The following is a 22431-nucleotide window of genomic DNA, read 5'->3' as shown; positions in this document are numbered from 1 at the left end:
CATTTTTGATTTGTGGTACTCCGATGCAGTGCAGTTCCACTTTACGAGCAATGCAAACATTCATTGTTGCATACCAAGATTTTCAAAAATTCTTCTTTCCTGTAGATAAAATGGAGTGATCTCTTACTGCAGGTACACAACACTTGTTCTGCCAAACAAACGATGTTGTCAAAAGTTATTTGATGATGCATATTACAGAACTGCTCCATATATGTATAGCTTTAGTGATTTATTGAGGTTTTTTTGGATATTCATTTAGTTTGGACCTAAATGTACATACAATTAAGCTGAGGATAAGGTTATTATAAATATTTACAAAGATTTACACTGAACACTTTGTGCAGATAATGTCATCTTCTGTGTTTTGACAAAGGCCTCGTTTTTCTCATAGTAAGCTGCTTCATTCACAAACGTTGGATATACAGTGTGCTCTCCTTCATAGGGAATGACTTTCCCATCCATTGTGATAAACATAGGGTCCCCTGGGTTCAGAGCTCTCCAATCCTGGTCCTGTAAGGCAGGACAAAAAATAAATAAATAAACCAGGTGGAATTGCTAGTAAATAATATTACAACACATACAAACTTTGAATTTATTTCAGCCAAATACATTCCAGGTGCAATAAAACAAAAAACACAAAACATAAAAAAAAAAAAAGTGTAAAAATGTATTTTCTTTCCAAATCAGCCACAGCCTGTAGAAAAGCCTGTCCCTTACCAACAGTTTTATAGTAGGCCCTTTTCTGTCTGTGGGGAAGCAGTGGTCCTATTGCAGAGGTCTTACATGTCCCTTACGAAGTCAGACCTGTAGCTCTAAATTAGCAAGGGACATGTTGTACCTCTGCAACGAGATCTCAGCTTCCCTAAAGAGATCAAGGGTCCCACTTTTGCAGCATTTTGGCAGGACACAGGTTTTTCCACTCAGGCTGTGGCTGAGTGAAGGTTCATCACATCCTTGTCAGTTTACATTCTAGTGGCCACAACATGTCTTGTATGTATGTGTTCGTGCAAGACAACATTGTCTGGGGGCTGGAAATGGTTGTATATTTTCAATTTTTAATCACATTGGTTATATCGTGGTAATGTATTCGATTTTATATCAAAATGTATACTTAATTATTGATTTTTAATACTGGCTATTTAGTTCTTAGAAGTAACCTTTTTTTTATATGGGGGCCTTTCCCCATCCTTTACAATATTGGTTGTCAGCCACAGGGGAATCACGGAACGGACATTCCCTGATCACCTCCTGCTTTTGAAGTCTACTCAATGGACCCTGAAGGAATAGGATAGTAGGGGAACCACTTTGGGTGTCGGTGGAGGGGTGGGTGGCACTTCTTGAGTCCTGTAAAAGTGATCAGATGGCTCTAGAGTTGCCCAGATCACATTTACCTTAAAGGCGAGAGTCAGCTGTACAAACATTGCCAAGTTCATGGCTACAGTAGCAGCAGCCATTAGCTTGTTTTAACGCCTTGAATACCAGGACATTTATAAACATACCTTGGTATACAGAGAGTCAGTGACATAACTATGCATACTTTCATGTAAGGCAGTATGAGTTGCACAAAGGCTTACAGAAAAACAGCCACTTTTTTTTTTTTTTGTCTGTGAAGGTTCTCAGTTATTCAGGTTATGATATAGCTAGTATTCATTCAAATTCAACTAAACTTTTTCTGTAATTTTTAAGCATTTTGCAACTAACCTAAAATGGCCTTAGCTCTAAGTAAAGTGGGAAATCTATGCTGTTATGGAACAAATACAGAGGATTGTGACAAACTACTACTGGGCCTCTAGGGCCTCCTGATCCCAGTCCTGCCATTAAAGTAAGAGAGCAAGGCTAACCTGAAGATTTTCATGAATGATAGCAGTAAGTTCACCATTCTCATTCCTGGGGTAGGCGGTTTTCTCTAGCACTTTGAACACTTCAATACTACATGGTGGAAACTCTGAACCTGGAGGGAAGCAAACATATTAAAAATAGGACAAAGTAACAACCATGAGACAAATTGTACATAATCCAGTTTAACTTTTCCTATTAGGGAAATCTTCTCCCTTAAAAATGGGATTGCTAGATTCCAAGATTAATCAAGAACATCAATTGAAGGACTTTTTCTATTTCATTCCAGCAGCTCTTCACAGGGTACACAAATCATTTGGATAAAAATGTCAGCCTCATGTTCCTACAATCATGTATACATATGTAATGGGAAGCAGGTTCTTTAAATCAGACTCCAGCCAAGGTAATGCTATGACACCTCACCTCTGACACCTTCTGTGTAAGGTATGTAAACAGGCTGTGGGAAAAAGGTTAGTGTGTTGAGGATCATGCTAACGTTCTCATGTTCTCTTGAGAGGCTGAACCAAGAAAAACAATGTAGATGAGTGTTGTCTGGAATGAGTGTTCCCTTCAGAGGAGCACTGTTAATGCTCCTCCTTTAGTAGGCAAGACTCCTCCTTTATTCCTCCTCTTTAAGGGAAAGATGGAGATTTCACTTTTAACTCCGTGGGAGGAAGTCTCTCTCTGTAGACTTTGCCACTGTTCTATTATCCACTATTCCTAAGGACTGATGTTCTGTCATACTATTAAATGCTGCCATGGTAAAGATAGCCTCATTGTGAAAACCTTGTGTAAGATTCTATTTTTTTCTGAAACAGGGAAATGCTCTCAGGCATGGGGCTGTGCTTGGGGACAAGGCAGGACACAAGGTTGGTAGGTGAACTGGCCGTACATTTAAAAAGGTAAAACTTAATTCCAGGTTATGGCAGGTTAAAACCTTCTCTAGAAATGAGGTCTGTGTCTTGCTGCTCTATTAGTTATGAAAACTCTTGGGGGTCCATGCAAAGGAATTGTGCTGTGCCATATGGGTGGTTCGAGAGAAGCAAGGAAAGAGTTAAACTCTTATTTGTGCTCTCCGCAACACAATATACTCAGTTCATTTTTGGTCAAAAGCTAACTTATATTTTTTGGAATTGCATTTGTATATGTAGACGTGAAGACAAAACTAATTGTCTCTTTGTGAGATTCTGGGTAAGGTAGAGGGCTAGACGCCCAATACACCACGTTAAAGGGAATTATTAACACTCGTTCACATGTATGTGTGTTGTAAACCTTGTACCTGCGTGATGTTACTGATTCCTAAAGATTTGAGAGGCCTCAGTTCAGCTCCTAAATTAAAATTTGAGCTTTGTACAGACCATTTGTGCATTTTAAATATAGCCAAAAGCATAGGATTCAAGAAAATTCACTGGAATTATAAAATTATTACAACAGTGAGCTTTTGACTGTATGCTAAATACACATAATGCCAATGTATTCTGCAACACTTTACAATCTGGGGAGAATGTATTGTATATACACTTATTAAAGTAAGATAACAGATATCGAAACTCAAAAAATTGGTAAAACTATAGTCCTGACCACAAGAGCCTGCAGCTTGAAGCAGTAGAAGGCTGTTACCTTCATTAAATTGTTCCATGAAGTCAAGAGCATAAATGATTATTCTCCTCATTTTCTCCAGAATATCTGCTCGAATAACACCTTGAGGTTGTGGTCCCACTTCAATTCCTGTTAAAAAAAAAAAAAAAAAAAAGTGTGGAGATTACAAAATGTATTTTAGTTTCAATTACAGTGCTGTATTTCAATCTGTATGTTAGTTGCAGAGTATGGTTATAGTGCTTATGGATGCCATGCCTGTAGAAGTGGGAATGAAATTAAAATAAGGGTGTGGATTTTACCTTGCATTGGGACCAAATTTTTCAAAATATTTTGCTGTAGAGAAGATTAAAAATTAGAACATTTTGGAGCCTTTGAATAAAAGTTTTAAAAATGTCTACATATAGCTGTAAAAGCTTTTCATACACTGTGATGCAGCCAAACTCAGATTTCTACTACGCCCTTAGGACAGAGAATAATTGGATGAATAATCGTCCGTTTTTTTTTTGCATGCTAGTCTCATGTTGAAAATAAAGAGGTTACTCGTGTTACAAAAATTCTTGTATGACAGAATAAAAATTCAGAAGTAATGCATTGCATTTTCTGACGAAACCCGATTAAACCAAAATCAGACATACAATCTGGTATCACACAAGAAATTTTTTTGTGCTTGTCTCTTCGAATAATTTCAGACGAAAGCTGTGTACTAATGATCAGATTATCGTACGATCACTTCGAAAAGCAGTATTTTTCCGCATACGATTTTCTGATCTTGTGTACTAGGCTTAATACACCAAAACCACATAGTCACAGTATCTATGCTTCCTTACAGTATGTTGCAGCTTGTCTAACTTACCAACAGGGTGCTTTGCTATAGAACGTGTAGTTGCATATTTTACTTTGGGGTGTTCAATGAGCAGCACAGAGCAATGTACAGGAGCCATGGATTTCTGTAATACAATGAATGAAACCAACGTAAAATTTTGTTTTTGGATGGGTCACAATTAAAATGCAGTAATGATGAAAATGTTATAGAAAGAACAGAACAGATATTCATTTATTTCATTGTGCTTGTCCAAAAAAAAAAAAAATAATAAATATACATATACATATACAAGGGGAGATTTACTAAAACTGGAACCCCCTATGCATGGTAGCCAATCAGCTTCTAACCTCACTTTGTTCAATTAAGCTTTGGCAATAAAACATGGAAGCGGATTGGTTTATATGCAGAAGTGCACATGATTTTGCACTTTCCAGTTTTAGTAAATAAACCCTTGTGTGTGTTGGGGAAACTGCCTTTAAAGCACATTTAGGCTTGCATTAGAATGGTAAAATGTCAAGTGTAGTGCTGAGCACAGTGCATTGGGTTTCACAGCATTCTTGCTTACAAATAAGAGATGAGACTCTGGTATGTTTCTCATGAAGAGAAGCGAGTTTGAAGAGGAAAAAAAAAAAAAAATTAAATATCAGTAAGCCTTTACTGTTTTGGATGGGTTACAATTAAAATCCAGTAATGTTGAAAAAAAATTATAGAAGGAACAGATATTCATTTATTTCATTGTGTCTGTCCAAAAAAATCTGCACATACTGGGGGTGATTTACTAAAACTGGTGCACTCAGAATCTGCTGCGGCTGTGCATGGTAGCCAATTAACTTCTAACCTCAGCTTGTTCAATAAAAACTGGGAGCTGATTAGTTTCTATGCAGAAGTGCACCTAATTTAGCACTCTCCAGTTGTAGTAAATAAACCCCATTACGTGTGTTGGGGACATTGCCTTTAACGGCTACCCGTCCACCCATTGCCTATAGACGGAAGATAGGAAGTAGAGCTGATGCAGGCTAACACACCTGTACATCAACCCACATCAGAGGCTCCTGCAGGGCTCACGGAGCGTGCACCCGGAAGCCCAGTGATCCAGGTGTCACCTGGCCACAGCAGATCACATTCCCGCTGTGTCCAGGTGATCACATGGTATTGTACCATGTGATTGCTATGTCCAATCACAGCAATCACACAGTAAACCATACCAAGTGAAAGTAAGCATCAGTTATCTCTGCCTTTTTATTATTCTGGGGTTGATAGTTGCATAAAATAAGTAATAAGACATTAAAGCAGACCTCTCACCCCTCTGCATAAAAAGTAAAATTAAAAAAAAAAAAAAAAAAAAAAAAACTAAAACTTTTTCATCTCTAGGCCATTTTCATTGGTGCTGTAGCCAGTGCTCCCAGCTTCCTACTAGGAAGGCTACATTATCAGTGCCTTCCAGGTGTATTGGAGGTAATGCTTGATACCTCAAGAATTTGTTTTTGTACAGCTCTAGCTGTAATTAAACAATCATATGCCACCGTGGAACTCATAAGGCTCCTGTGCAAGATGTGCTGCAGACATCATTGAAGGGACATCCTCAAATTTAAGGAAATAGGCCCTGTCCACAAACGATGGAAATTTTCCAGGTAGCTGAAGGGCAAAATCTCGGGAATTTGTTTTTCTACATCTCTAGCAACAGTTAATGTCAAGCCACTGTGAAACTCATAATACTCCTGTGCAAGATCTGCTCCATTGTCTGGCCTTGTATTTAAAGTGGTTGTAAAGGCTGAAGGTTTTTTTACCTTCATGCATTCTATGCATGAAGGTAAAAAACCTTGTGTGCAGCAGTGCCTTCAGCCCCCTCAATACTTACCTCTGCCCCATCGCAATCCAGCGATGTGCACTACAGTCTCAGCTGTCCCGGGTATCTGCCTCCTCATTGGCTGAGACAGCAAGCAGGAGCCATTGGCTCCCACTGCTGTCAATCATAGCCAGTCAGCCAATGAGCAGAGGGGGGTGGGGCCAAGTTGCGCCACCATGTGTGATTGGACAAACAGAGCAGCAGGTGCCCCCATAGCAAGCTGCTTGCTGTGGGGGCACCCAACAGGAGGGAGGGGCCAGGAGAGCCTGCGGGGGATCCGAGAAGAGGAGGATCCAGCCTGAAAAACCACTGCGTACCAGCAGGTAAGTATAGACATGTTTGTTATTTTCCAAAAAAAAATTAACCTTTAGAATTGCTTTAAGGAAATAGACCTGTCCACCAATGATGGAAATTTGAATATGTTGATATATTTTCAGCAGAAAATGTAATAATGCTCACAGTAACTACCAAGGGTGGGTGATAAAGACCCCTTGTCTTTTGTTTATCAGAAGGGTGCTGAAAACATATTTAAGCAAGATGATTTAAACCTCTTCACAATACTACAGTAGTACATTAGTTAAAGATAATACAGTTTGTTAGAACAGTTTAATCAGAATAATTCATCAAGGGAAGGATGGCACCTTGACATAAAGAGTAGTTCTGGAGTACAAGATAACCTGGGACTGCAAGCTTTAACCTGCTGGATCTGCTGGGAACCCATGTTACTGGCATACCTGAACCTCATCTTTACTTAAAACCACAAACTGGTCACTGCCATAAAACAGTTACATGTGGTTTTGCAACTTCAAGACCTCTCCCTGTTTCATCGCATATAAAGAACAATTCGCATTCAATTGTATGCTCACAACTAACCTATGGGAAGCACAGGTCATCCAGGCATCCATGTGGAGGCAATTCCATTCATGTCAATTGGGACACAGCAGCTGCATAGACACAGGTACTGCCCCCAAATCGGACACCCTTGTGGGTGCATGCCCCGAGCGCACTCTGTCTGCATTGAAGGCCTCACACCTGCACCCACACTGCTGTCAAACTGCAGTAGAGGCTTTATCCGTGCAATTGCTGTGTTCCAATTGACATGAATAGGACTGCCTGCTCGCAGATGCACAGGAACACCTGTGCATCCTATGCAGACAAAACATGGCCTGTGAATGAGGCCTGCCAATTATTGCTGCTGATTGTCAATTATGTTTCACCCAGATGGGAATGATGCTTGTTTAAATACTTATGGATGATGAAGCAGAAATAAAATATATTTAAATAACCTATTGTTTACCCTGGACAGGGAATTCTGCTTACCCTGCATTGGGCTGCTTGGCTTTTCTTGTTCATAAATTCGTTCACAATTTACAGATAAGCATTTTCATTTTCTTTTACCAAAGATTTTATTAAGCATGTTGAAAGAAACATACATACATACATACCATGACAAAATCATATGTTACAAAACGACAGCAAACAATAGAGGACAGGGAAACAGGAGTAAAAAAAACAAACAAAACAAAACAAAAAAAAAACACAAAATACTCATACAAGACCCACGTCGGGGTCTAGCTAACACTGTGTAAGACAGAGGGCCACGAGGCCCACAATCACATCCAGAAATATAAAACTACATTAAGAAAGGCAGCAGAAAAAAAAAAAAAAAACCCACACACAAAAGAGAGCCTCCCCCTCTTGAGGCAATATTGACCGACCCTGAGAATCATAGATTTGTTAGATAGCCATAGCAAAATGATAGACGATTGGTCCAATAAAAACAAACCATATGAAAGAAGAGAAAAAAAAAAAAAAAGTCGAGTAGATATAAAGTATTTTCATTTTCAAGCCTGCAAACATTAGGATTATGACTGCTATGTACAATCCATTCATTTTCCCGTTTTGGTTTTTACAAATGAAACCCAGAGTATCTCAAATTTATAAGAAATAAAAAAAAAAAAAAAAAAAAAAAAAAAAATAAGTGTTGGGCAGTGTGCATTATTTGTGCTCTAAAACTAGATTGTGCATCCAATGTAAATTGTGTATTTGCTGTGTAAAAGAAAACTGTCAATAATAAAGGTGAGGATAAAAAAGTCAAATTGTAACCCAGCAGCTTGCTGGCTCTGAGGAACTTGAGCCAGGCCTTTACCTGAATGTAATGGAACATCTGAATTGTGAAATCATCATTGGAATCCTCAAGAATCAGCGTAGCTCCCATTTTGGAGGTGGTGTTGTGAAGGTCCAGGATAACATCATAGGCATCTTTACTCCCTTTTGGACCAAATATGGAGTTGATTTCTTGAGCCCGTGTTATCTCATAGGGTATTTTTACTTTATTTTGTAGACTGTAAAATAAGCACACCGAATGCTCAGATGTACAAAGATACTTGAATGAACGTTGTCGTTTGTTGAGGAAAATGTGCTTCTATTACATACACACCCACATGGAGAAATAGACAACCAGGAGTTAAATTTCCTAAAGGCTCTTGTATTGGAGTCAATGTGGTAAAGTTTCACTTTGCAAAGGATACCCAATCACATGCAAGGAAACTGAAAAACAGCAGTTTTGCTTGCACATGATTGATGATTAAGTCTCTGCTGTACCTAATTCACTAAGCTCTGGGGCAAATTCCCTTGCAAAGTAAACAGTATATTTGCCTTTAGTAAATCAACCTCACAATGTCTGGAGTTTTTCTGTACTCCCTACTAAGCAGAACAGTCACAGAAAAACATGATGTATTAGCAAACCTAGTACACCAGTCTTTATATAAGGAACCATAAATGACATGGCCAACTATCACACAGTTGTAGGTTTGTGCCCTTACCATACAAAATCTTCATTTGTTATAGATTCACACTTTAATTTCCATGCCCCCCCCTCCCCTCCTTCAACAAGACATTGAAAGAAGAAGCAGCACACTGATAAGCTCATCTCTCCATCACTCTGCTCTCTCCTCCCGTCAGCGTGCTCCATGCACTGCAGCACAAATGACTGGCTTCCTGTACAAACTGGACAGTAGACTGCAAAAGGCTGATATCAGGTGAAATTCAGGAACTGTATTTACTGATTATATTGCTTGTAACACAATCTGTGAATGGGGGAAAAGTCTGATTAGTCACAGGATTCTCTCCCCTATTCCCTAATGCTGTTTTAGGCAGCATAATAAGTGAGAGGAGGGGATGGGTCTTCTTTGGATCACCTTTAGTGCAGCCAAGGCTGTGGATAAGGGGGTACCACCAGTCCTCCTGTATGGGGCCCAGGCCAGTGGGGAGGTTCCCAGGCAGATGGATGAATCTGATGTGGGCAGGAGGTGTGATCGTCACAATGGGGAGGCAACTACTGGAACCGATCCCCTGTATGGCTCTCTCTGCAGCAGCGGAAAGCTGGGTTCTTCTCTTCTCCCACCTGCTGGCTTTCAGCTGCTTCAGAGAGCCTTACAGTGGATCGGTTCCAGTAATTACCCCTGCCACAACCATCACCCTCCCTGTGCACTATATGTTTCCCCTTGCTGCGCAGGCCCCTCTGTGTACCCCCACCCCAGCAGTGCTGCCAGCTTCCCTTCTTTCCTTCCCACTGGCAGCTGCAAGCACAAAATAGGATCCTTCAGGATGGAGAGTGGGGGGGGAAGGGTCACACATTTACCAGCCCCTTCCTTTCCTGAACGAACACAATAAGTGATAAGTACCGATCACTCACTGTGTTCATTTATAACCAAAGCATAGTAAACTGTTTTTTTTTTTCATTTGGAGGGGGGGGGAGGCCCTGTCAGGTTGGCTGTATGGGGCCCTGTGGTTTCTATCAGAAGCTCTGAGTGCAGCTGAGCCTTGAGACCTGAAGCTGTTAACCCCCTCATTGCCAGAAGTTTAGAAACAGGAAGAGGACAGGGAAACCCTGCAGTAAAGCTTTCTACAGAATCCAGATTGCACATAGTGGGACATACTACATTATAGTTAAGTAATGTAATAAAAGCTGTAGTAGGAAAAAGTTTTTAGCTAAGCTTTAACTGCTTACTCAGAAACAGCGAACAGAAAAAAAATCAAAAGCTAGCAATCCCCAATGTAAAAAAAAAAAAAAAAAAAAAAAAAAACCAGTCTCTTTAGGATTACTGCTCAGCAGTGACCAGTCTGCAAGTTTTTCCAGCTAGTTCTCCCCCATTAACTCGATAAGGAGTATTATGTCTAACCAACGAAATGATTAGGTTGCTTTCCCCAACCAATGAGAAAGCTGCAATCATTTTAATAATGCAATGTCTAAGAAAGGAGAATAGGAAAACCCTAAATGGTAACCAGACATATTTCAGGCACACAAAGGGTCCTGCTCACTTCAGAGACATGTGTTCTGCAGGACTCTGGGAAATCCCAAAGCAGAAGCACTTGTGATATTGAAGCAAAGTAAATCCATTGAGCGCATGCCAGACACCAAACATCAGGCACAAAGCCAATCCCACCAAAAGTGAACAACACACAGAAATGTCAGTGGGCATTTCCAGGGAAGAGGAACATTCTGTTCCCTCGCCATGTCTCAGCTATGGAGAAGGGGAGAAAGACTCAGCAGTGTATCCTCTAAAGTGTCTTCAAGACTGGCTGACATATAAGCTTCTCAAGACAAAAGAATACAATCAGATTTTCTCTGCTCAGAACACATTTTTCTGTCTAGGCAGTTTTAGACAAGTTCATAGGATTTTTTTATTTTTTATTTTACACTAAGTACATGTTGGGTTTGACATACTAAAAGCAGATAGGTGGTTCATCTTGCAAGGGATGTTGCACTTTGCAAGTGAATTTTCAAAGCATACGCAGTACAAGAAAAATAGCATTATTACCAAATCTTGACCAGATCTGCAGTGGCCTGTTCACATTTCTTCACATGAAATACATGCAGTTTCACAGTTGCTTATGATGCATTTTTACATAGTTACATTGGTCCACCACAGATCAGTGCAAACATGTATGTGCCATACCTATAGAATCCCTGTGGAAGCTGGAATTCACTGTAGTTGGCATCTGCTCCAGTCATCTCACTTGCTTCTGGGTCCCATGCTGAGCATATGCCCTGCTGCATTGTAAACACAGGTGATCTCTCTCTTGGCATGGTCACCATTCAGAAAACACTTTGGATTCATTGAGAAAATCTAAAGTGTTCAATTGGACAAGGTGGAGAGAAGGGACAGTGACATCATGATCTCTACCTTTTCAAATCAGAGAACACTTTAATTTTCACATTCATTGAGAAAATGTAAAGCATTATCTGGATGGCACCCATGAAGAGTTGGCGATCTCCTGTGTTAACTAAGCAACAGAGCAGTTACTCAGCATGGGACTTGGAAGGTAGCGGCAATCACTGTAGTAGCGGTGAATTCTACAGTGATTTCCAGCTTCCACAGGTATGGCACATACAGTATCTACTTTCATTGGTCCAGGCTGGATCAATATGTAAAACTTGCCATACCTTCACTTAAGTTTCAAAGCATGTTGAAGCATTTTGCTTGTATTTTTATTCATTTTCATTTATTTTATAACTAATAAAAACTGTTGGGGCCTTTTTCATGTTTTAAACAACACCTGTATTGTATGCATAACTATTTACTCCTATTAGAATGATAAAGGACTTCTGCATAGACAATCTGCCCCAGGTACAGTTACTTTTAACAATTACTGTAGCATAGCTGTGTAAAATCCCTCCATTGCCTTCAGTTCACTCTAGTGGTGTCCTGCTGTGTAGTTGGGGAGAAGGATCATATTAAAAGTGTAGCAAAGCAGAAAAGTGTGAATAGGCCATTAGCTCAAGCAGCTTTGGTCCACTTGTATACCAGACACAAACCAAGGCTTTAAAAGAAGTAGGAGGTACTGGACTTGGAGCTTAGCTTTTCTTCAAATACAAATAGATTGTGATCTTTGTTGAATGGATCTCAGAAACTCGAGAGACAAAAAAAAAAAAAAAATATGAGGAGCTGGGCCTACAGATGTGGGACCTACACCTACCCAACTTTAAGTGTGTGAATGGAAGGAACCAAGTGCCAAACAATCATTTTAAGTCCATATATCCTTTATTCTTGATATAAAAAGTCACAACCAGTAGAGGAGAGACAGCTAATATATTCTGGGGGCCAAAGCACCCCCTTTCATCAGGACTCAAGCATGGTTGTTAAAAATTCAAAAAGGACTGTGTTGTGATCTCCCATGCAGAAATATCTAGGTGGCAGGCATGTAGAATCCAGTGGCTGTGCACGACTATTTTGCTTTGTGGCTAGTAAAAGGTGACTTTAGCAAGGAAGCTTAGACCTCTGTGGTACAATAATGTGCTTTACTAAACAAAAATTCTGTACATAGAAACTATTACAATTATAGGAAAAATAGTACAAAACTGGCAGATATACATACAAGCAAATTGTCACCTACTTCCTAACAAATAAGCAAGTCTGTATACAATGGAAATTTGCTAAAAGGTTACTTAACTCCGAATATAGAGGCTTCACAATCTCTGTAGGTAATGCAGACCCCAGGCTTGCTCTAAAGCGGTTGCAGGACATAGGGCTAAAGCGGTTTCAGGTTTTGGCAGAGAACTTCCTTGGAGTTAAGTCCTCATGGAGTCCTCCTGTCAGCATAACCTTCCGACCTTTTATTTGAAGCGTTTACCATCCCCACATGGATGTGGCCCCTTTTACAATACAGGGTTTCAATACCAGAAACAAACAAACATTCTCCAATTTGACCACAAGTTGGCACTGTGGTATCATACAGGTCATAGGTCATCTCTGTCAAAAGTCAAGCTGTGTTTGGCTATGGTTACAGAACAATAGACTGACAACTAATAAGCTGAACTACAACAATAGTATCTATGTTACCATCGTATCCAGCAGCAATTGTTTGAGAAGTATCTCCTCAAACTCTATGGAACTTGAGATCTGTCTCAAAGACAGACAGTCTGGGGAAATCAGTGCACATATACTGGGTGTGAGAATATATTATATATAAAAATATAAATCTCTCAAAATTCAACACAATGATAGAAAACACTTGTTTCGTTTTGGATTCATTTGTTAAGTTAATAACTTAGTTTTATTATATTAGAGTGATTAATTTTCGGTATATTTTGTGTATTAGGTTTCATATATTCATTATTTTCAAATCTATTCAAACTTCATAAGATGGCTATATTTATTCTGTTTGGTTCTATTCTTTTCTAATTTTATGTTAGAATGATTTGTTTTTGGAATTTGCTTCATATATTCGGATTTGTTTCATATATTTGTTATTTTCTCAAATTTTGAAATTCAAGTTTCAGAAGATGGCTATATTCGTTCTATTTTATTCTAATAGTCTATTTTTTCTGTTTTATTCCATTCTATTCTTTGTTTTTTATTCTATTGTTTTATATTATATTCTGTTTTATTCTAGAATATTCCATTCAGCAGCCTAAATAAGAATCTTATTTAAATTGTATACCTTACTGCATTTATAACAATATGTTTTCATTTCAAATTAAAAAAATTTATTTCTAATTTCGATGAAACTTGTTATTGTGATTTGGAAATTTGGATACATCAGAATCTCTGAATAACAAAATGTTGTCTGAATTTTGATTCATATTAAAATTAATTGTACATGTCTAGTGTGCAGTAATATTGCCAGCAGCCTATCTGCAATGCTACTACACAGCCACAGAAACATGATGGTTTTTCTTTTCTACTGGTTGGGACTGTTATCAAGAATACAGAATATATGGGCTTTAAGTGATGGTTTGATGTTTGCTTTATTCCATTCACAAAGCAAGGCCTGGCTGTCTTGTCTAGTCCTGGTTATGAAGCAGCACACACACTTATGACACATTTTGATTAGCAAAGGTTTCCATGAATAAATTAAAACAGCACCACATTGTATCTAGGCACATCAACATAAATTGAAGAAGAAGGTTGTGTTTCAAAGAAAGACAGAAAAAAAGGCAAGGCTTTCTTACCCAAGACCTTGATTGTCAAAAACTCTGTTCAGGTCAGTGTCAACATATCTAACACATTTCTCCACAGCGTTGGGGTTGGTAATAAAGGGTCTCACTTCCATGCCCGATCTGGCAATCTCCCCTGCATGTTTTAGCCAATGTTTAACTAGAAAAACTCCAGTGAGTTCATTTCCATGGGTACCTCCAAATATAGCCACCCTACGTATGGAAGAGACACCACTGCTCACAGACATGGCTGGGGAAAAAAAAAAAAAGAAAGAAAAAAAAAACAACCGCATAATGTGTGTATAGAAATACAATAAGAAACATCTGATTCAATAATGTGCTAAGGCTTCACCTACACTGGTGCAGCTAACCATATAGCTGCCAATAGCAATGAATAACTTTTCGCTAGCTGAGCTTAGGACATACTTGCATAAACGCACGCACATGCATATGGGAAAAATCTCTGAATACAGCTTGTGTGTCCGTGCAAATAGAGATATCAATGGTTAAAGGTTCATCACATTCAACCAGTGTTGAATGCCTAGTCCCCCATTTGATTCTTTACTATGGGGTGCATTTATAAAATTAAAAAAAATAAATAAAATTGCTATTCTTCCTGTGAAACTACATGTACACTTGTTCTGTTCAAATGGGGTCAGAACTGATTGTTCTGAAGCCATTTATAAAAAAAAAAAAAAGAAGAATGGATTGAGACAATATTGCATTATGGGCACTAGCAATAGATCAGTGGTTCTTAACCTTTTTGGAGGTACTGAACCCCACCAGTTTCATATGCGCATTCACCAAACCCTTCTTAATTGGAAAAATAAAATATGATTTTTAAAATTCAAAACATAGGTATATATTTATACATAGGTGCACAAAATGAACAAAACCATTAAGAACAAAGAACAAAACCATTAAAACATGATTTTCACACAAAAACAAAATAATGAATATTTACCGCAAATCAGTGTGACTTCTGCTGTTGTCTTTCAGAGGCCAGTTCAGAAATGCGCGGCATTACCTTGGCAAGTGCCACTCTCGTCATTTTCGCAACAAATTCTGTTCCTTTTCTTCGTCTTTATGTCCAGCATCCTCGAAAAGGATTGCTCGCAAAGATATGTTGTAACAAACGGTATGAAAATTCATCCCCCATAGTAATTCATCCCCCATATAGTAATTCATCCCCATATAGTAATTCATCCCCCATATTAAGTCCCCAAGTCCCCCCTGTGTCAATTCACTTACCTTTGCTCCGTGCGTTCCTCTCGCTGTATTCCCGCGCCGTTCCGGTCTTCAGGGCGGACTGTGAGAGGAGCCTAGCTCCTCTCACGTTCGTCACGCTGCCCCGCCTACACACATCCTGACAGCCAATCACTGGCTATCAGGATGTGAGTGGCAGCGAGACTGGCCAATCATTGCATTTGAGTCCCTGCCGCCCGAGAGGAGGGAGGGGAGCGGGCGCCCGGCACACAAGAGCCGCGGCTTGCCGACCACTGGGCACGTCATCACAAATCATATGAGTCGGGTGTGGGTCACCTCCGCCGAACCCCCGAGACTGACTCACCGAACCCCTGGGGTTCGATCGAACCCAGGTTAAGAACCACTGCAATAGATGATCACAGTCAATAAGTATTTCCATTGCTCATCAGCCCCATCTACTGGCCATAATGCAGTATTTTCATGACTCATTCTGTATAAATGAATAAGATTCAACCTGGAGAGCAAATAGCCTAATAATATTTGATTTTGCCTCCATTTGCACAAAACGAATGTGCATGCAGTTTCACAATGTGTTCTGTAGTGAGGCAGGAGCTGGAGTGAGGAACCAGTCAGCAGAGGGAGACCAGGCATCTGAAATGGCCAGAAGGCTGTTGGATGCCGAAGAATCTTCAGCCATAGAGGGGAATAGCAGTGTTATGGAGTTATTATACAAATGCAGAGACTGTTTACGGTAATATTGCATTGCTTATACTTCCTGTTGGCTCTCTTACCTTTGACCTGGATGTAGTTATGCAGTTCAACATGACTCCTCAGACTAACAGCTTGCAGCATCTTCATTTCTATACATGACACATGGTGCCAGAAGTGACTGGAATTGGGACCAAGCCTCTTGTTTAGATACAGCTCTGTTTGGGGTGTTATGGCTTAATACAGCTCTTAGTGTTTTTTCTGTTATTGGAGTACTCAGACTTAAAGTGTTACTAAACCCACAACAGTAAAATCAGTCTGTATATGCAGTACACCATGCTTGTTATATTCACTGTGGAATCTAAGGGGTTAATCCTCTGCTTTGTAAAAAAAAGACTGTTTGGTTCTGTCTTCTCTGCCCCTCCTCTTGTTCAAAATGTCCACCTAATAAGACAGAGTAAACCCGTAGTCACGCTGCACATGCTCAGTTTAGGGTATCTTGCTAGACAGGTTTTTTTTTTTTTCTTGGGAAAGTGCATGTGATCAACACAGGGCCAGTCAGCACTGTCCAGACAGAGGGTCAGGGGTTTTGCATCTTCCTAGAGCAGAAAGAAAACTCCTCCTACAAGCTTTAACCAGTGCTCTGCTGAACACTGATAGAAGTTACAAGACCGCTCTCAACTGTTGATGAGAAAAGGTATTTAGCAGTTTATACTTACTAAAATAATTGCATTGCCATGTTCTGGGTACTGTGGGAGACCAGATATAGTGAATGCAGAGTCCTGGGTTTTAAACACCTTAAATAATAATCTTGGCGGCTCGATTCTGGAGGGACATGTGATGTAATGTACTTGAGAGACAAAATGATGTTAGCACCTGAAGCACGTCTAATGCCAAGTGACATCAAACTGAAGTTATACTCAGGTGAGAATATGAAATCTTTAGGTTTTTCAGGACTGAATGTGTCATTTGTGGACTGACTTACAAGCTAGAGTTTGAAATTTTGGAAGCCTGCCAAAAGTCACTGTTATCCAGCTCAATCCCTGAGCATCTGGGGCTAATGCATCACCGCAGAACTCGGCATAATGGACAATCAATTCAAATGGCCCTTGACAAAATGACAACTATGACAGGAATTTAGTGATGTTTTTACCCCGATGAGGGTGTTCCTCCAGTCTAAAGAACACCACGCACAGCTTGACCAGTACGAGGCTGATGGACATTTAGCACCAGTGACTGAACCAACTGATTGGATAAGTAACATGGTGATTGTAAAGAAGCCTGATAAGTTAAGGATATGCATAGATCCCAAATTCTTGAATCAAGTACTGAGGTGATCTCATTACATCATGCCAACCCTCGAGGATGTTTTGTACAAAGCTGCCAAAGGAGCAACTGTTCACGCTTGTTGATGCCCGGGATGCATTTTTACAAGTTGGATACAGCAAGTAGCTACATGACAACTTTCTAGACTCCCTGGGGCAGTAAAAGGTGGCTCAAGCTGCCTTTTGGAGTATCAGTTGCATCAGAGGTGTATTAAGGTAAACAACATGAACTATTGGAGCTGGACTCTATGGTATTGAATCAATTGCTGAGGACATACTTGTGGTTGGCTGTGGGGATACGGACGGAGATGCAGAGCAAGACCATGATGGCAAACTGCTGGAATTGGTGAATCATTGTACACAGGTGAAACGAAGACTTGGCATGAAAAAACTGCAATTCAAGGTCAAAGAGGTATGCTTCCATGGACATATACTAACTTTGGAGGGTTTGAAAGCTCACCCAGAGAAAATCAGGGGTATACTGGATATGTCACATCCGTCTAATGTGAAATCCCTGCAGTGCTTCATAGGATTTCTTACCTATTTAGCAAAATTCCTACCGCAGGAGAGTTTGACAGAGTCGTTGAGAAGGCTTCTGGACAAGGATGCGGTTTGCCATTGGCTTCCTAAGCATAATGCTGTACAGGAAAGCAAATGTTTGGTCACAGATACACCTGTCCTAAAGTACTATGATGTTATAAAACCTGTAGCTATTTAAATGATGCAAGCAAAAGTGGACTCGGGTTTTGCCTATTGCAAGCTGGCCAGCCCATCGTATTTGTTTAAAGGGCACTGACCCCTACTGAGCAAAAATTACGTACAAATCAAAAAGGAATGCGAGTATTGTGTTTGCCTGCCAGCGCTTTCATCACTACCTTTATGGTCATGACGAGATCACAGCAGAAACTGACCCTAAGCCTCCGATATCTATTTTCAGGAAACCACTTGTGTGCACCCAAATGCCTACAGAGCATGTTGCTCACATTACAAAATTATTGCCTAAATGTTGTCTATAAACCTGGACCTGAAATGTACGTTAGTGACACACTTAGCAGAGCTATAGCAGCAGGTAAAACACCTGAATGTTTCCAATGTTCAACAGGATCTGGATGTCCTGTCACAGATAAATCAGTCACAGACCAGCGTTTGCTTCAAATAAAACAGCACAAAAGAAATGGACGAGAGTCTGCAAGCACTTAAATCAGAAGTGCCATTACTTGAGAGAATATTGGACTTTTAGAGATGAAATCAGCATTCAGGATGGCATACTTTACAAAGGGCCAAGAGTCATCATTCCTAAATCTCTAAGATCGGAAATTTTCACATGCATTCATGCAAGTCACATTGGTGGAAAAGCATACTATAGGCAGGCATGAGACACCCTACACTGGCCCAACATGCAAAATGAAATTAGAGACTTTGTTAGCCGTTGCTCAGCATGCAATGAATATGCACAGGCATAACAGAAGATCCCATGATGGCAAATTGAAAGCATGGATTTATTGAATTATGCTGGGCAAAATTTTCTACTGCTTGTGGATCACTATTCTGACTTTTAAGAAATTGAGCACGTTCCTGGCCTGTCTTCTGAAACTAAAATCAAGCGCTGTAAAGTACAGTTCGCACGTAATGGCCTGTTGGACAGAATAATCTAGGATAATGGACCTCAATTTGCATGCGAGAAATTCAGATGGTTCTCTATAGATTGAAGGTTTGAGCATCTTACCTCATCCCTGCAGCACCCACAAGCTAATGGAAAAGCAGAATCAGCTGTGAAGATAGTAAAGAATCTTTGCAAAAAGCCCATTATGATGGTAATGACCCATGAAAGCCATTCTACATTTGAGGAACACCCCAACTGAAGTCATGGACAGCGCTTGATGTCAAGGAGACTGAAGACTCCAATACTTGTGGCGAACAAAATGCTTGAACCTTGTGTGGTTACAAGTGCACTGGAGAAACTGCGACGTAGAAAACAGATCTCCAAACTGACATATGATGTGGCTGCCAAAGACTTACCTGAACCAAGCATTGGGGAGCCAATCAGTATGATGCTGCTGCCTGGTGACAGGACTGGTCGTTGGAGATTGGGCACCTGTGTTCAGAGGGCAGATAATGCATGGCAGCAAATGTACACATATTGCACTGAGAACATGTAAATACCCTAAAACTGATTCATACATGTGCCTGCTGGAGTGATTATCAGCACATTGGATTGCATGTCTGCCAACAAAACACATTTTAGGAGATAATTATCCTCAGTGTAATTAAAATACATACAAAAAAATGCATGTCAGGCACAAACAAAGCACATCTAAAACTGATCATGGGGCACTACTTATGATGCTTGACATCATATAGAGGCCACATCTTGTTTTTATTTCCATTTTAAATCAATGAAATTCTATCAGCTCAAGAAATAGTCTAACAACATTTTGTTTTCACTCACAACGAAAGTACATGCACCTTCAGCATATGGAGTGGAAACAAGTGTACCAATGCAACATTGTTCAGAGGGTTTGAAATGCATCTTTTTCTTTTCATTACACATGGTATGAAAAAAAAAAAAATCTGAACATTTCTAATAGAATTGTCTTCCTTTGATATGGGCAGATTGGCAATTGTCAAAGCAATAAACAAGTAATGTTATCCTCACTGTTGTCCAATACATGATCCTCCTATTAGGCAGCATATAGATGTTATACACAAAGTGGAGGGATCACTGACACATTGATTAGGACAAGGGTATAGGAACTAGTTAAATACAAAGCTTTTCTCTCTCCTTGCTATAACAGGCTGACCCTACAAGGACCACCTGGCCCAACAAAAGGCAATTTAAAAATCAACTGAGCAGGGTGGAAATTATTGCTGGAAGCTTAGTGTACATCTAAAAGCAGTCTGCAGTAAATCACATTTTAGAGAGCGGTAAGGTGCTACTACTGACATGCATTCAGGAGGAGATACTGCCTTTTTTTTGATAGTCAAATGGGTGCTTCAGTGGGAATACACAGCATCCACAAGCCTAAAGTTTGGCATGCAGTCAGGGCTTGTGCTACCAATAGGCAGCCGCCTAGGACGCGGCCACAGCCGTGATTCAAGGACAACACTGATATGCAGTTAAAATTAAATGGTTGTGGCGCCTAGGTGAATAAAAACAGGGATATACAGTCAGAGAGATCCCTCTCCCTACCTCCTTTGCCTTCAGAAAGTCAGGTGTTGCCTGCCTGTTTGCTGTCTGGACAGTGCTGAGTGAGGTTGCTACCTGCCTTGACACGATTAGTTGTGTGGAGAGGTAAAGGATGGTGCAACTTTACCCTCTGAACAGCAGACCCATCACAAGGACCACACAGCCTAGAGTATGAAAAGCGGCTGCTGCAGACCCAACCAGAGCAAGGACAAACTATCACCGAGACACAGAGCCCTGCAGAGAGAGCACAGCCCGAGGAGAGAGATTCGGAGTGAGTGTGGTGGAGGCTGGAGCCAGCCTGAGTAGGCAAACCAACCCAGCCAGAGGACTGTTAATTCATTTGCTGACCTGACAGTCATCTACCATGTCATCTCCATCCTGCACACACAGTCATCTCCATCATGCACTATGCAAGTCATCTCAGACTATTTAACCACACCCCCTTTAGGCCACGTTCAATATTTAATGTAATTTAAACCACGTCCACTTTTTGCTGTGGCAGTCAGGGTTTTTTTTTGGGGGGGGGTGCCGATTTTGCCTAGGGTGCAAAATAGTCTAGCACTGGCCCTGCGTGCAGTTGTGGTATGGCCCCATTGACTCGAATGTGTCATTCTCAGCATCCATTAAATAATTTGATTCAGCTGTGTATGGTAGCTGGCCATACATGGATCGAAATTTGGCTGGTTCTGCAGGGACCACCCAAATTTCGATCCATATATGGGCACTCTGGATGTACACAAGTCAGTCAATCTATCAATCGACTTGTGTACAAAGAGCCTGTCAGTTATTTCCTGAATGATTAGTGCCGCTAGCTATAACTGGTAACACTAATTTCCCTGCCGGCAGAACACAATAGTGTTGTGGCAGGAATTCCCCCATCAAAACTGAATGTGTTGATAGAGAAAGCGGGCAATTTTCTTTCCTTCCATTACCGCCTAAGGCAAGCCATAGTTTATGCAATTTTCTTATCTTCCACTACAGGTGGAAGGAAAGACTATCACTCGATTCCCCAAATGCTATTGTTTTGCGCTGATGGGGAGGCTTCCTTGCTGGCAGAACACAATGATCACTGCTAGTGGCTATAGCCACTGGCATTCATTGCATGCAAGAAATCCAACAGGCTGGTTGTACTGGAGTCAATCGATAGATCGACTTCAGTATAGGCAACCTGTCCATAGATGCTGAACCAGCCAAGATTTGATCTGTCTATGGCCAGCTTAAGTCTCCCAAAGATTAATGGTCCCGTACAATGGAGAATATTGGTGAATGTAGAGGGGACATACCTGCAATAGCTGGTAGATAACAGGAACAATAGCAGTTGAGGTTAAGCGGTTTGTAACATTTATCAGATTGTTTTTCTGATTTTCTTAAGAGTTTCTTTGCCCTTTGTACCGCTCAATGGGAGTTTAAACCACATAGCTGCACTTCCAGTGAACAATTAACTCTTTAGAGATCCCAGGAAGAGTTATACTAAAACCATATAAAAAGAAAACATTTACTGACCTAATCCAAGCGTTTTCTTCACAGGGAGAAGATCTGGAACAAGTCCCTGCACTTTATGAGTGAACTGAGGACGAAGCTTGTATTTACATCTCTGTCAAGACATCCCTCCGGCTGCCTCTGCCAGGACAAATAAACTTTTTCGCTGAATGAAGTTTGCAGCTGAACTCTGGAAGTGGAACCAAGGGGTTGTGTCCAAGCAACTGGAAACATACCTCGAGACAGAGACAATACAACAATTGCTTCACTTCCTAAAACAGCAAAAATACAGACGTGTGACCACAACGACTTCACAGACACGGAATTGCTGTGCCTGTTGCTGTAATTCAAATTATTGAAACCAACAGGTTTGGCTTGCTTTTCTAAGCAAGTAATGTGCCAGCAACCTGGAGTAAAACAGAATTCAATCAAAACTGTAGTAAGAGTAGGAAAGAAAGCATGACACACACTGAGCAACAC

General features: G+C 40.4%; 1 protein-coding gene across 6 annotated transcripts; it reads right to left on the bottom strand.

The window, feature by feature from the left end:
- Positions 1-214: 214 nt before the first annotated feature.
- Positions 215-22394, bottom strand: ASPA (aspartoacylase). 6 transcript variants are annotated; one of them, XM_089693668.1, is made up of 8 exons: positions 21976-22394; positions 19449-19508; positions 14062-14296; positions 8254-8449; positions 4289-4382; positions 3457-3564; positions 1842-1951; positions 215-510 (listed from the first exon to the last, which is right to left on the bottom strand). In XM_089693668.1, exons 3-8 carry the CDS (start codon positions 14292-14294, stop codon positions 313-315), a joined length of 939 nt encoding a protein of 312 aa, XP_089549794.1. In that variant the 5' UTR covers positions 14295-14296; positions 19449-19508; positions 21976-22394; the 3' UTR covers positions 215-312. The 6 variants fall into 6 exon arrangements, with proteins under 6 accessions (XP_089549794.1, XP_089549791.1, XP_089549793.1 ...); XM_089693665.1 differs by lacking the exon at positions 19449-19508 and adding an exon at positions 19305-19380; XM_089693667.1 differs by lacking the exon at positions 19449-19508 and adding an exon at positions 16314-16404.
- Positions 22395-22431: the final 37 nt, after the last annotated feature.

The sequence above is a fragment of the Staurois parvus genome, unplaced genomic scaffold (genome assembly GCF_062004578.1).
Source record: "Staurois parvus isolate SC_StPar_1 unplaced genomic scaffold, SC_StPar_1.0 ptg000635l, whole genome shotgun sequence".
NCBI lineage: Eukaryota > Metazoa > Chordata > Amphibia > Anura > Ranidae > Staurois > Staurois parvus.
The sequence above is the reverse complement of the archived record's forward strand: the minus strand, read 5'-3'. Positions and strand labels throughout refer to the sequence as shown.

What these genes read in the sequence shown, in the direction of transcription:
- ASPA (XM_089693664.1), bottom strand. Translation starts at nt 16,110, where the DNA reads ATGAAGATGCTGCAAGCTGTTAGTCTGAGGAGTCATGTTGAACTGCAT. An exon ending in TAACTACATCCAGGTCAAAG is followed by an intron (nt 14,297 to 16,043) that starts GTAAGAGAGCCA and finishes TTTTTTCCCCAG; the next exon opens with CCATGTCTGTGAGCAGTGGT. An exon ending in CATGGAACAATTTAATGAAG is followed by an intron (nt 1,952 to 3,456) that starts GTAACAGCCTTC and finishes GCTTCCCTCCAG; the next exon opens with GTTCAGAGTTTCCACCATGT.